Source organism: Sclerotinia sclerotiorum, genomic scaffold, assembly GCF_000146945.2.
Source record: "Sclerotinia sclerotiorum 1980 UF-70 scaffold_8 genomic scaffold, whole genome shotgun sequence".
Classification (NCBI taxonomy): domain Eukaryota; kingdom Fungi; phylum Ascomycota; class Leotiomycetes; order Helotiales; family Sclerotiniaceae; genus Sclerotinia; species Sclerotinia sclerotiorum.
In genome coordinates, this window is record NW_001820828.1 from 248,600 (window position 1) to 260,416 (window position 11,817).

The window sequence follows — 11,817 nt, forward strand, 5'->3', positions numbered from 1 at the left end:
TATATGAAAGGAAAGGCTATGAGCTTTCATTGGCAAGTCTCGTATAGTGACTCGGAAAGTTTTTTGCCATGAATCAGCGAAGTCAGGGAGATTAGGGACGACCGAGGATATTGGCAATCATGGCTCATGACTCATCGAAAAGCACGAATGAAAACATGGGTGATAAACGACTAGTCACTGGGAATAATTGAAAATTCCGAAAGCCATATAGGCGCAATCTCGCTGAAGAATCATAAAATCTTCTCAAATTGTTAAAATAGGCTTAGTCGAGATAAAAGCAACTTTCGGGAAAGGCTTTAGTAAAATTGGCAGTGTCTGCCATCCCCGAGCTTCTGAAAAAGTCATAATCTCGCCTTGGTTGAACTGGCTAATAATTCACAACAAACTCTGACGGTCAAACTTAGTAAGTCAGAAATGGCACAAACGTGATTTTTTTTAGATAGAACTTCACGTCTATAATTTAGTAAGGGCTTCAATCGAGCCATCATTCTGAATTATTTAATTCTCATTAGTATTATCCTCCAACATTATGAATCACCGTAAATTCTTCTCATATCTTCTAAGTGAATTTCATTGCTCGTGCTACTCCACATAGATTCCATCTTCAAATTAAGTGCCAGATTTGTACATTATACTCACCATTCTCTACAAATCTCTAGTTTCAATAACTTTTTATCGCGTGACTTCTGAAAATTTCATGAAGCGGAGGAGGTTATTCAATTATCGTTGCTAGACTTAGCGCATTGACTAAGTAGCACTAAATGTTCTAGCGAGTTAACTAGCGAACCAGATAGGGGGATAAAGTAAGCTTAATTAACGAAAGAAGCTGCGTAGTTCGGGGATGTGCTTACCTTGAAGTAAGGATTAATGATACAACAGACTTAATTTAAGTTCTAGTGATCTGGAGTAGGGAAGCAGCTTCTGGTAAATTCTTCCAGGGAATTTTATCCATTATCTATTTTCTGAGTGTCGCTGGCTTCATTTCCGCATTCACCAGCACACTTACATCAATATACATATATATACTAGACAGACGACATAACGCTTTCTATCCATTACTATAATCGTTCGCTCGGAGTCTAGGGAAGAACAATAGCTCTCAATCAAGATGGTATGTGTTCTTTTCAATCCCAGTGCATTGCATTGTATTTAATGTTTGCATTTATCAGAAACTTCACCACTTTAGTTGTTCTTCCTTTGCTCCTTAAATCTGGCTAATACGCCTTCATGATAGGCAGCAGTTCAAACTCCTCTGTTGCTCACCAGTTTCACATCCATATTCACTACGCTCAGCTCCACAACCATCGAAGAAGAACAACAACAATACGATTATAAGGCACTATATGAAGCACGACAATTTTTTGCATGGTTATTCATATTACTATCCCTCGGGGTTATATTTCAACTCCGTACACTGTACGTCGCAATCTGCAAGGACCGCCAATTACAAATGAGAGAGAATGGTGCGGCTGCAGTTGATGAGTTGAAGGATAGATTGAAGTTGGAATTCACAAAGAATGATGTACTTGGATTAGGGCTAGATGCGATCGAGGGAATTGCACGGGATGAGGAAACAACTGCTGGGCGGGAGAATGGGACATAGCGTAAATAAAAAAATACTTGAGAGATTTGGTTAAAGTCGTTGTGCAGCTTTTTGGTAGTGAGTAGGGTTTTTTATCCAGTAATTAGCGAGTACAATAGCTCAGACAGCAATAAGAACTTAGAGTTTAGGAAACGCCTCAAGCACCTTAACAAAGTGGTCATTTGAAATAAAATCCTTATCAAGATAGTTTCAATGGTCACAACCATTTTAGCGTCCAGAGTTATTTCAGTAGTCGAAAGTAGCGAAGCGCTTGAAGTCTCTCTATTCTTGATCCATAGTACAGAAGATTGACGTGATCTTCATCTGCTCGATTTACCTTGTGAGGTAGCATTTGAAGAATTGCTAAATAAAATTTTCTGTTAACGCTTTCACTGAGTATTACCCTCAAGAGTCACAAATGGTAAAGTTTCTGGTTTAAAGATGCCTTAGAGGCATAACATATCCTTGTTTTCCGAGATATCTAAGCTTCTTTTCGTTTTTCAGGACCCAAAACTAATAGTTTTAAACACAATTGCTCATAATTCACTCATAACTTCAGAATCATGAGTGACCACGCTCTAGAATCTAGCCTTGTCTAAATTCAAACTTGAACTCTAAGTCATGCTAATTGGAACTAAAGACAGGCTAGAATATCGCTAGAGCTTAGAACCTCTCTAGACACATCTTAGCCCTGGCAAACTAAAATAGAAAAGTTAGTTCATGGAAAGTTTTTCGTATATATAACCTCCGGTCTTTCAAGCTCTTCCATTTCTGTTGACCTCCTGGGATCTTGGCAGCATATGCATATATATTGCATGATGCATATAAGGAGCAAACAAAACTCAACTTTTAATTCATTCTTTCCTTTTTGGTATATTGTTTGTTTGCTTTCAATATTTTGATTTCAAAGCACTTTTAATTCCGAAAGCTGAATACCCAACCTTATTCCTTCATTTTTTGAATATATACTCGCAGCTTAACTGCTTAGCTAGAGAATCAATCAATTCAATCTGATGCTTTTTCTGGTCTCAAGAAACCCAACATCTGTACCTTTAACTAAAACTTGTACAATCTCAAATATAGGTGTAGAAGAACTTGATTGATGACGAGTTATTCGAGCTTTTACTAAAGTTGATTGTAAGAGAGCCTCAATTGGATTATGAGGGATTTGAGAGATCCAGGAGTTGGTAAGTTCCAAAGAGGTAGATGAAGAGATAGAAGTACGAATCCTAATATCTAGTTTTGAAAGTATAGATTGAGGATCGAATGATATTAGACTTGCTCCTCGAAAACCAGCTTTCATATTCTGAATAGTAAATGATTGTAAATATACAGCTTTGAAGGCTATAAAGAATTCAATCTTGGTAATATAATTGATATAAACTTTGATAAATCCTTCAATTTGATAACTATATAAACGTTTGAGTATATCAAAACATCTAACATCGAATAGTTGAATTAAATAACTTGAATATAATAGTAATTTGAGACATATAATATCATTTGATTTGCAATATAATTAAAAAAGTATTGATTCATAACTTTCGTACCCATCCAATACTAATATTCGATATTTGCCCTTCCTTTAACGAATAATATATTTATCGAAATGCTTTAATCATTCTAACCCTATCTCATTATTCGTCCATCCATTGAAAGTAGGTTTAATAGTCCAATCCGCAGGAAAATCGGTTTCGATATACCAATTGGAAAGATAAACTTGTCCTTAAACTACCAGAAATAAAGGTATAATTTCACCCTCTCCATTACCATATATAATTGCCATAGCTCACTCTCGATTACCTAATTGTATTGCCTTGCTTCTGCCATTTCGTTCAGCACTAGTTACAACCATTCCAAAGCATATTATACCCATCATAAAGCCGGTTTCGTCGAAATTGTAGAAATCGGAATCGACAATACCATATTTCGCCTGCATATTCGATACCAATCCAAATCACTCTTCAATAAGCTTGGGATCTTCACAAAGAGCTCTTTGAAAATCATAAACACAATTAAAACACATCTTTAATTCTGGGCATCGTTTAACAAAGCAATGAGCCCAGAGCTTTCCAACCTTCTTCGCACCCTGCGATTCGAGGATATAATTCGCCATATCTTCTACACCACTTAATTTAGGTGCAAACCCTCTCTCATCCATATCGATTATATACTGGATAAACACTTCCTCTTCTAATTTGATCAAATTATAATTATTTGCTCGAGATTCAATACAAGGGGTAGTACCGTCCATTCTGCGCTGAATCTTTGTACGCAGGATATTATATAGCTTAGCAACCTTCCGAATGCTTAATTTTTGGTCTTTATTGATAGCTTCGATAGCTAAAAGTATTCGACCTTCTTGATCATTCGATTCCATAATATATTGTTGATAAATCGCGTATTGAAGTTGAAAGATATAAATTGAGGTAAAAGTGGCCCGCTCGGTGATATGGCCCGCTCGGTGATAAACCACGTTACAAGAAATCTTTAATATTATAATTAATAAATAAATACTAATATCTCAATAATTATAAAAAAATCTTCTAGCCTCAATTGATTTAATAATCCTACCTAAAAAACACCTAATAATGAAACAAACACCTATTTCTAATGTTACGTGACGGTTGTTACCCACTAGTGGCTCACGTGCACTAGCCCTGTATATAAAGACCTTCTTACTTAGAATCTTCTTAGTTCTTTAGTTTTAGATTCTAAGTGATTGAATTGACTCCGTTTACGACTTTTCCGTCACATCTAATCAATGAAAAACTTATAATTGAAAATAATATATTCGAGTATTTTGATATATAATCACTCAATCAATTAATTAATCAATCAATCAACTTCACATTCCATTATCGCCATCCCTATCACCACAAACCCCAACAAGAAAAAAAGAAAAAAAAAAGCCCTCGTGCACAATTACCCTATCCATCCATCCATCCATCCATTCATTCACCCAATCCATCCAGCACCAAACCCTCAAAAATCCCCTCAAACAAATCACCTCCCTCGCATTCGCATCCGCACCCAGCCCATCCCCATAAAATCACATGCTCCGCTCACCACAAAACTCCCTCTAGATTTTAACACTTTAACACTTTAGCACTTTAACACTTTAACACTTTAACACATGCAAAACCACAGAGTAGTTTTAATTTCCTACAACCTAGTAAAGGTAAAATCCTCATTCATATTCATATTCCTTCCCTCATACATAAAATCACATGTCAAACCAACACATTTAAAATTTCCCATGCCTTCCAAAACCAGCCAGCCAGCCAGCCAGACAGACAGACAGACAGAAAAAAAAATCTCCACCCATCCACCAGCTCACCTCCCAAAGCAGAAAAGAAACAAAGAAAGAAAGAGAAAAAAAAAAAGCGCAAAAAGTAAAAAAGCTACAAAAGGGCGGATAATCCGCCCTACCTACCTAGCAATTCCAATTCCAATCCCAAAACTCCACAGCTAACTATCTACATAGTACATACTAATACTATTGGCGCAGAATGCAAAAAAGGTACCTAGGTACTTGCCTAGGTAAAGTATTGCTAATTGGTAATTTCTATCTTCTTCTAGAGTAGTAGCGTAGTATTTCACTAGGAGTTCCGTGCCGCCGTGGGAAAGCTGCATGAACATAAAAACGGGTAGGGCTTATTCCATTTCCTTTTTTTTCTGCTCCTATTCTATCCTATTCTATTTCGATTTCGATTTTGGTTTTGCATTGCATATCTACCTGGGTAGTCAATCGATGGTTTTGTGCTAATTTTTCTTTTTTCTTTGGATATCGCATCATGTTGATCACGCCACGGATGAAAGGAATGTATTTAGCAATATCTACCGGTTATTCTTGTTGAGTACAGTATTTAAAAAATCTTATGATATTCTTTGATGTTGCACTGTAGATCGAATGAATGAAGGAATGATCAAGAAAGATCATCTCTTTCTTAGGCATCAAAAACCGATAACAAACTTCCAATATCTGTGCAAGATGAAATTTCGATACAGTACTCAAATCTTTTTCTCAGGAATCACACTTATGTTTGGTATGCGGTGCGGTATATTTCGTTTATCGCATGCATATGTATCTAAAATTTGATGCGCAATCATCTCCCATGAAGCACAAATCAAAATGGAATTGAGAGCTGGGATCGAAAGACGATCATGCTTGTTGGTGGGTCCTTTCACATCGATCCCAACAGTGCATGAACTCTATGGAGCAACGCATGGAGGAGCTAGGCGACTATCGAATGGAGAGAAAAACCAAAAACTAGGTTACGCAAACACCATAACATTAAATCAGAATATATAACATCAGAATGCTACTCTGTTGTACATTTTGCCTATCCAGTAAGATAGAGCACTTCATGTCCATTGCAATTTGGATATTGTGACTGGTAGTACAAATGAGGGGCAAAGGAATGATGAACCAAAAATTGCTCATCTTCAGACTTTAGCATCTGAATGAGGGGCAAAAAATAATTCATCCACCCATGCACCTCCCCGTACATGCATATAGCACGGACCATACCACGTGTGGATTATTGGCGTTGGGCACGAATGAGAGGGAGTAGTTGGGTGGGTTGACTGCAGGTATGGAAAAGATTTTTTTCTCATGGGAATCGCATTTTTATTTTGTTGAGCTAAGACGGAATGATGGCCCGGAATATTCTTCAAAGTTCAAGCTGGTGTGAAGAAAGAAAGGAAGAAATATTTGGGAAATGAATAGACCGAATTGAGTACCGAACGTTCCCAATTTTGGGCATGAAAATATATGGAGGGAGATTACGAATGAGAGAGACAGCTAATAGATGACGAGAATCCGGGGTTTAGGTGGGATCCACCCGGGGAATATGAAAAGAAAGGAATAACTCGGAGTAACTTTTCTTTTGAGGCAGGAGATGATATTTATGATGACATTAACTTGGAAAGTGCAGAAAAAAGTGAGTCTAGCGAGGGTAAGGCTACTTCTGCGGTGCACATATGCAAGGCTTTGATTCATAACAACATCTGACTATCTATGGTCGGCGATAATTCGCATTTATTTGGACGAATAAAAAGGAGCCTCACTCGAAGTCAAAGTCTTAGCCATGCTGGAAGATAGGTGTTTCAAAATAACTAATTAGGAACTTTTTTGTATATCATGTGTAGCTAAAAGGATATTAAACGGCGATACATGAAATTCAACGTATAATAAGTCAAAGAAAAGATATTGTCTAAGCCCGAGATAAGATAAATGCACGTGAACTGCACGTGTCAGACAGACAACGGAGGAAAAGTGCAGATCTCGTCATTACCAATCATGTGATACACCCATCACCAAAATCTGCTTCCTGCACTGCATCAAATGTATGGATGGATCAAGTCCTTCAGCCCCCAAAAGGTGAATGGGTGCAGTGCGCCATCATGCAACCGTCTCCTTTCGGTGCATATTACACATCTAAACCCTTGCAGCCTTCTAAGACGGGAAGAAAAACGATGAGGAATGGGAAGCGACGCGGGGGAATAGAGAATGAAACAAAAAAATCTTGGAATAGATTGCCAATACTCGTACACGCAAAAAAATAATTCTTGATAAACTGCAAGGTAGACAAAACAACGAAGAAGAATTTAGAAAAAAAGGGCCTGTGAGCATGCGACCATATACTTCTTACACACTCGAATGATTGTGAAAATGGTCAGAAGGATGAATTTGGAAACTTTGAATGGGTAAAAAGTCTCAGTGTAACAAAAGATGGATATTTCTTGGGACGAGTGACTTTTTTTGAGTCAAAATTGTGGGGAGATGCTTATCTGCTCATTTGTAGGGAGAAAGTGCTGATATGTATGTATTCCTTTCCCGAATAGGCAATTCAGGATTTCGATAAATTGACATAGAGTGACTCGAAGGTACTGTACATATGTACAGACAGACATAGGCAGCTAAGGACGGGTAGTATGGGTGGATGCAGGGCTATGGCGTAGAGATCCTCCCTTACGAAGAGATGGGCACATGATTTTGAGAAAGCAAAAGATAAAGGAATTCGAGGAACTCGCAGGAATAAAAGGTAATCGTGGCTTAAAGTATACTATGGCCAGATGATGTTGATGCGAGACGAACGGCAGTGTGAAGAAGCGGTGAAGTAGGGTTTAAAATTGAGGGTGTGGTGGGGCGAAGTATCATTCATTTGTTACAGAGTAAAGAAATATTGCGGCTTGATTTTGATATTAATTTGGAATTGGAATTTGATGAAATGTTAAATGTTCAAATGTCTGTTATCCATTTGGCTCAGAGACAGTTTGACGTAAATGTTCTGCTTTAAAATATGTACTCTGATGCTTAATTGCTGTATCATGATTCGTTTATGTGGAGGGCGGAAGCATCACATTGTCTTGTGATAATGGTGATGATAGCGGAGGAGGGGTAAGTCTCAGCCTTGTGCATAGGTAGCGCAGAAAAGAATGGCCCAAAGACTTTGAAGTAGATAACACGATACGATAGATGGGAGAGGATGGTCTGCTGTACTCCATATAGATACTCCGTATAGATAAAGATTCTTGGTAAATCAAGGTTCAGATATGCCACCACTAGATAGTAACTCTGAATCTGTCTCTCTTTCAAACTCACCCTCGTCCGCCGGTGCAGTAGCAGAAAAACATTATCCTAAGCGACTTGACCTTATGCCTCTGACTCGAATCGGTACTTTAGATACGTACTTGGGACAATACATGCGTGAAGTACGACAGCGGGTGTTACCTGTCAGATTTTTCGGTTTTGTACATGGAATACAAGGTGATGGGAAATACATGTGCCCCGACTTCGATTGTGTCCTGAGTCCTGAGTCCTTCGGTCGGAAGACGAGGGAAAAGAATTAGAGACTAGGCGAGGGTAGAAGGAGGCATCCCTTTTCTTTTACAATAATAGACTACAGTAGTGCCGAAATTCGAGTAATGTATATGGAGATTCCTGAAATTCCTTAGATTCATTGCATGTAATGCATAATAGTGCGCCATGAGTTCGATACTCTGATTGGTGAATTTCCACTCCGGATCTGATAATGAGAATCCTTCGAAAAATATTTGAAGCAGTCATAATAACAAAACACTTCGAATCGGCAGGAGCGAGAAAAAAGCCGCGTCATAAAAGCTCGTAAAGATTCCTGAGAAGATTGGTTAAAAAAAAGAATAAAAAAAGACTACCAATTGTTGGTTTGAGTATATATGACTTGCAGGATATATGCGCTGCGCTGCGATGCGTTGCCTGGGGATCGTTGGTTACCAATGGTGATGATGAGACCCGACAATTCTGAAATCTAAATGTAACAATGGAATTGTTTTGATATGAAACACCTTAACTGATGTTTATCAATCGAACTTTGTTTCTTTCCTTTTTTTTTTCTTTAAGAAAAAGAATGCATATACGTTGCTGGGCGGTCTCCAAGGCAGATTTCTAAAAGAAGAATGTTAGTTATGGATTGTAACCTTAGTAAATCGGGTTAGATGGGAAATGTGCGGATTGCTGGAATATAGTCATAGAAGAGAGCCGAAAGGAATGGCTAGATTGCACAACAGGATAAATGATGAATGAGCGAATGATTGATAATGAAAATTTGGCCATTGCTAATGTTGAATTCGATTTCTTCCAGTGCATGAAATATGGCTTCAGATGGCGTCTGTTGTAAAGTGGCTTGTCTGTTTCCTCGTTTCGAGTCATATCAAATTGTCAAACTATATCTCATAATTCTTCACATTCTTGATTTGATTGCTGATACTTTCAAGAATACTGCAGCCTGCAGGTAATCATAATCTTTGACATCTTTGATATCTTTGACATCCAAGTCATTGACCTATTGCGTATGCCCGTCTGTTGAACTCCAAGCTAATATCTAGGTATCGTGTCGATGTGCATATGCTACTTTAGGGTATATGCAAGTAGTCCGGCGTGAGCAACTAATCGGTTGGTGTCATGTACGGAAAAGGACGGAGTACACTGTAGATGGGTCTGACGTTGTGGGCTTAGGTAGCTACGGTACATCGTGCATTTGATGCAGTGCATCAATTTTTCCATTTTATCGTCTAGGAGATCGATTTGAAAAGCTGCAACCAACGGTTTTCTCGTATGCAAATCATGGTTACTGCTTGATGAAAGTAGGCAGAACCCCCTAGGCAACTTTGTGTATCAGATAACCAGACAACCAAATTCTTTGAAGCACCATCGTCGTCATCGTGACTTTGAAATCATGTACGGTTTTATGTGGGTTAGGTTAGTCCTAAAAATATTCCGTATCTGTAACGTATTATTGGGTAGAGAAGTAGCATTTGCCGCCTTGCTAAAATAACTTATCTGGGCTATTGGAGAAGGGAGGGAAGGAAAAAAAAGATGAAGCGAAGCGGATGAAGGAGGCGCGACAAAAAAATAAATTATCCCCGCAGGTAAACTTCTAGAACTCCATTCTCTATTCGCAAATTCCTCCATCCCTCGCTCGCCAATTTTCTACTCGGCCTGAATTCTGACAACCAGTTACAGATTGTTATGACACTTTCATCCTCTCTTCTATCCCAAAATTTGAAATTAGTCCCATTTGTTGTTGTCCCTTCCTTTTCCTTTCATTTCCCATCATTCTTGCCAACATCATCAAAAATTGAAGAACATTACCATTCATCACCAATACATGCATGCACTTCTCAGTCCCATCCATCTTACGTGCTTTACCAATTTGACGCTGCATTCATATCTTTTTTCAGCTCAAAATAGACATCTAGATTAATAAGAAATCTTACCTACATACAACTTACCACACCTACTAGCAATGTTTTCCAAATTGCGCTAGTCTTTTCTAGCTACTATGCGACGGGACTTTTGTATTCAAATCCCAACTCCATTCATCACATATCTATCTATATATTGATACCCAATGAGCTCCTGAATTCTGTACCACGACAAGCATTAGGCTGAAGGACTGACGGACAACAACGAATGACTGATAAACTAATTCTTTCTCCTTGATTTTCTCCTGCTACGAATTTACGAAAAATTTAACCTACGGGAAACAAGAACACCCTCGTATGTTGTGGATTTTTCCAAAACTACAAAGCTACGAGAGCAAGACCAATTTATTAACAGTTTTGAGACATCAAAAGACTAGATACCCACCAAAAGTCCATTCACAGGAATAGCTTGGAAACCCCAAGAGTTTGAGATAGCCATTCGGATCCAGGCCCATATACTCCGCATAACGAACCCTTCAATATTATCTTCTCCTCGACAATATAGCCAAGGACAGACACAAATTACAAGAACATAAACCGGACTAGGATTTTATTTATAAAGATTTCCCATCATTATTCCCATCTGGATATTCACGTTACCCGAAGGATTAGGACTATTTCTCTGTAAAGAAAAGTCGAAAACACAAAAAACCAAGTACAATTCGACCCAAGTGTACTTATTTTTCTTGTCCCATTACATATTACCACAGCTTGAACCAGGTCTAAAAAGAGCGTACACCCTACCCTGTACCGTGTATCATCTCTTATTCTCCATTTGGATATATTCGTACTCTTTCATCAGAAAGTTTATGGGAAAGGTTTTACCAACGTATCCTCGTTGCTGATACCACAAGATCCCGTCATATCATATCACGGATTGCTCATCGATAACATCCCTTTTTACCCACATACATCCACGTCTACTTTCTCTCCTCCTCGTGGTTCTTTTCTAATTACGGGATTGCTGATCCATATCATATCTCATCGACGTTTAATCCTAGACCTATTCAACTACTCGCCTTATGGACCTAATCACCACCAACCACAATTCATCATCTATCAAATCACCCTGACGAACGGACAATCAGCGAGGGAAGGAAATCCCCCCCCCCCCCCCAAAAATAAAATAAAATAAAATAAAAAAAACACTAGCCGTTACCCCAAAGTCTCAGCTATTGTTTTGGAAAGTACTACCCTACTGACACTACTGCCGGATTGCGTCGCTCACCCAATCAATCATTGGTGTCTCTCGCCATTTTCCCTGCTAAGGGTGCGATTAGACACTTAAAAGAGCTCAGACTCCCCCATATTTTTTTATTTATTCGACGGTTCGTTACGCTTTAAGTTTTTATTTTTAATAAGATTCATTCGTCCAGGCGGGCTCCTTTCCCGATCAGCCAGCGCAACTTAAATTTCCGCGACGCGCTCCGGACAACCAGAACCTTTACAGCATTTTTCAATTCACCAAAACTTTTTTTTTTTTT

The 11,817-nt window shown here is 38.5% G+C and overlaps 4 protein-coding genes across 4 annotated transcripts; 3 read left to right on the forward strand and 1 right to left on the reverse strand.

Annotated features, from left to right (window-relative positions):
• Positions 1-1,108: 1,108 nt before the first annotated feature.
• Positions 1,109-1,603, forward strand: SS1G_06414 (predicted protein; the record flags this gene model as incomplete). Its single annotated transcript, XM_001592125.1, has 2 exons — positions 1,109-1,111; positions 1,235-1,603. 2 exons carry the CDS (start codon positions 1,109-1,111, stop codon positions 1,601-1,603), a joined length of 372 nt encoding a protein of 123 aa, XP_001592175.1.
• A 1,768-nt stretch (positions 1,604-3,371) lies between these two features.
• On the reverse strand, positions 3,372-3,521 carry SS1G_06415 (hypothetical protein; the record flags this gene model as incomplete). Its single annotated transcript, XM_001592126.1, has 1 exon — positions 3,372-3,521. The coding sequence occupies one exon, from the start codon at positions 3,519-3,521 to the stop codon at positions 3,372-3,374; it is 150 nt and encodes a 49-aa protein (XP_001592176.1).
• Positions 3,522-7,965: 4,444 nt separating this feature from the next.
• On the forward strand, positions 7,966-8,440 carry SS1G_06416 (predicted protein; the record flags this gene model as incomplete). The annotated part of the gene is made up of 2 exons (XM_001592127.1): positions 7,966-7,988; positions 8,161-8,440. 2 exons carry the CDS (start codon positions 7,966-7,968, stop codon positions 8,438-8,440), a joined length of 303 nt encoding a protein of 100 aa, XP_001592177.1.
• A 780-nt stretch (positions 8,441-9,220) lies between these two features.
• Positions 9,221-9,903, forward strand: SS1G_06417 (predicted protein; the record flags this gene model as incomplete). Its single annotated transcript, XM_001592128.1, has 3 exons — positions 9,221-9,360; positions 9,717-9,827; positions 9,873-9,903. The coding sequence occupies 3 exons, from the start codon at positions 9,221-9,223 to the stop codon at positions 9,901-9,903; spliced, it is 282 nt and encodes a 93-aa protein (XP_001592178.1).
• Positions 9,904-11,817: the final 1,914 nt, after the last annotated feature.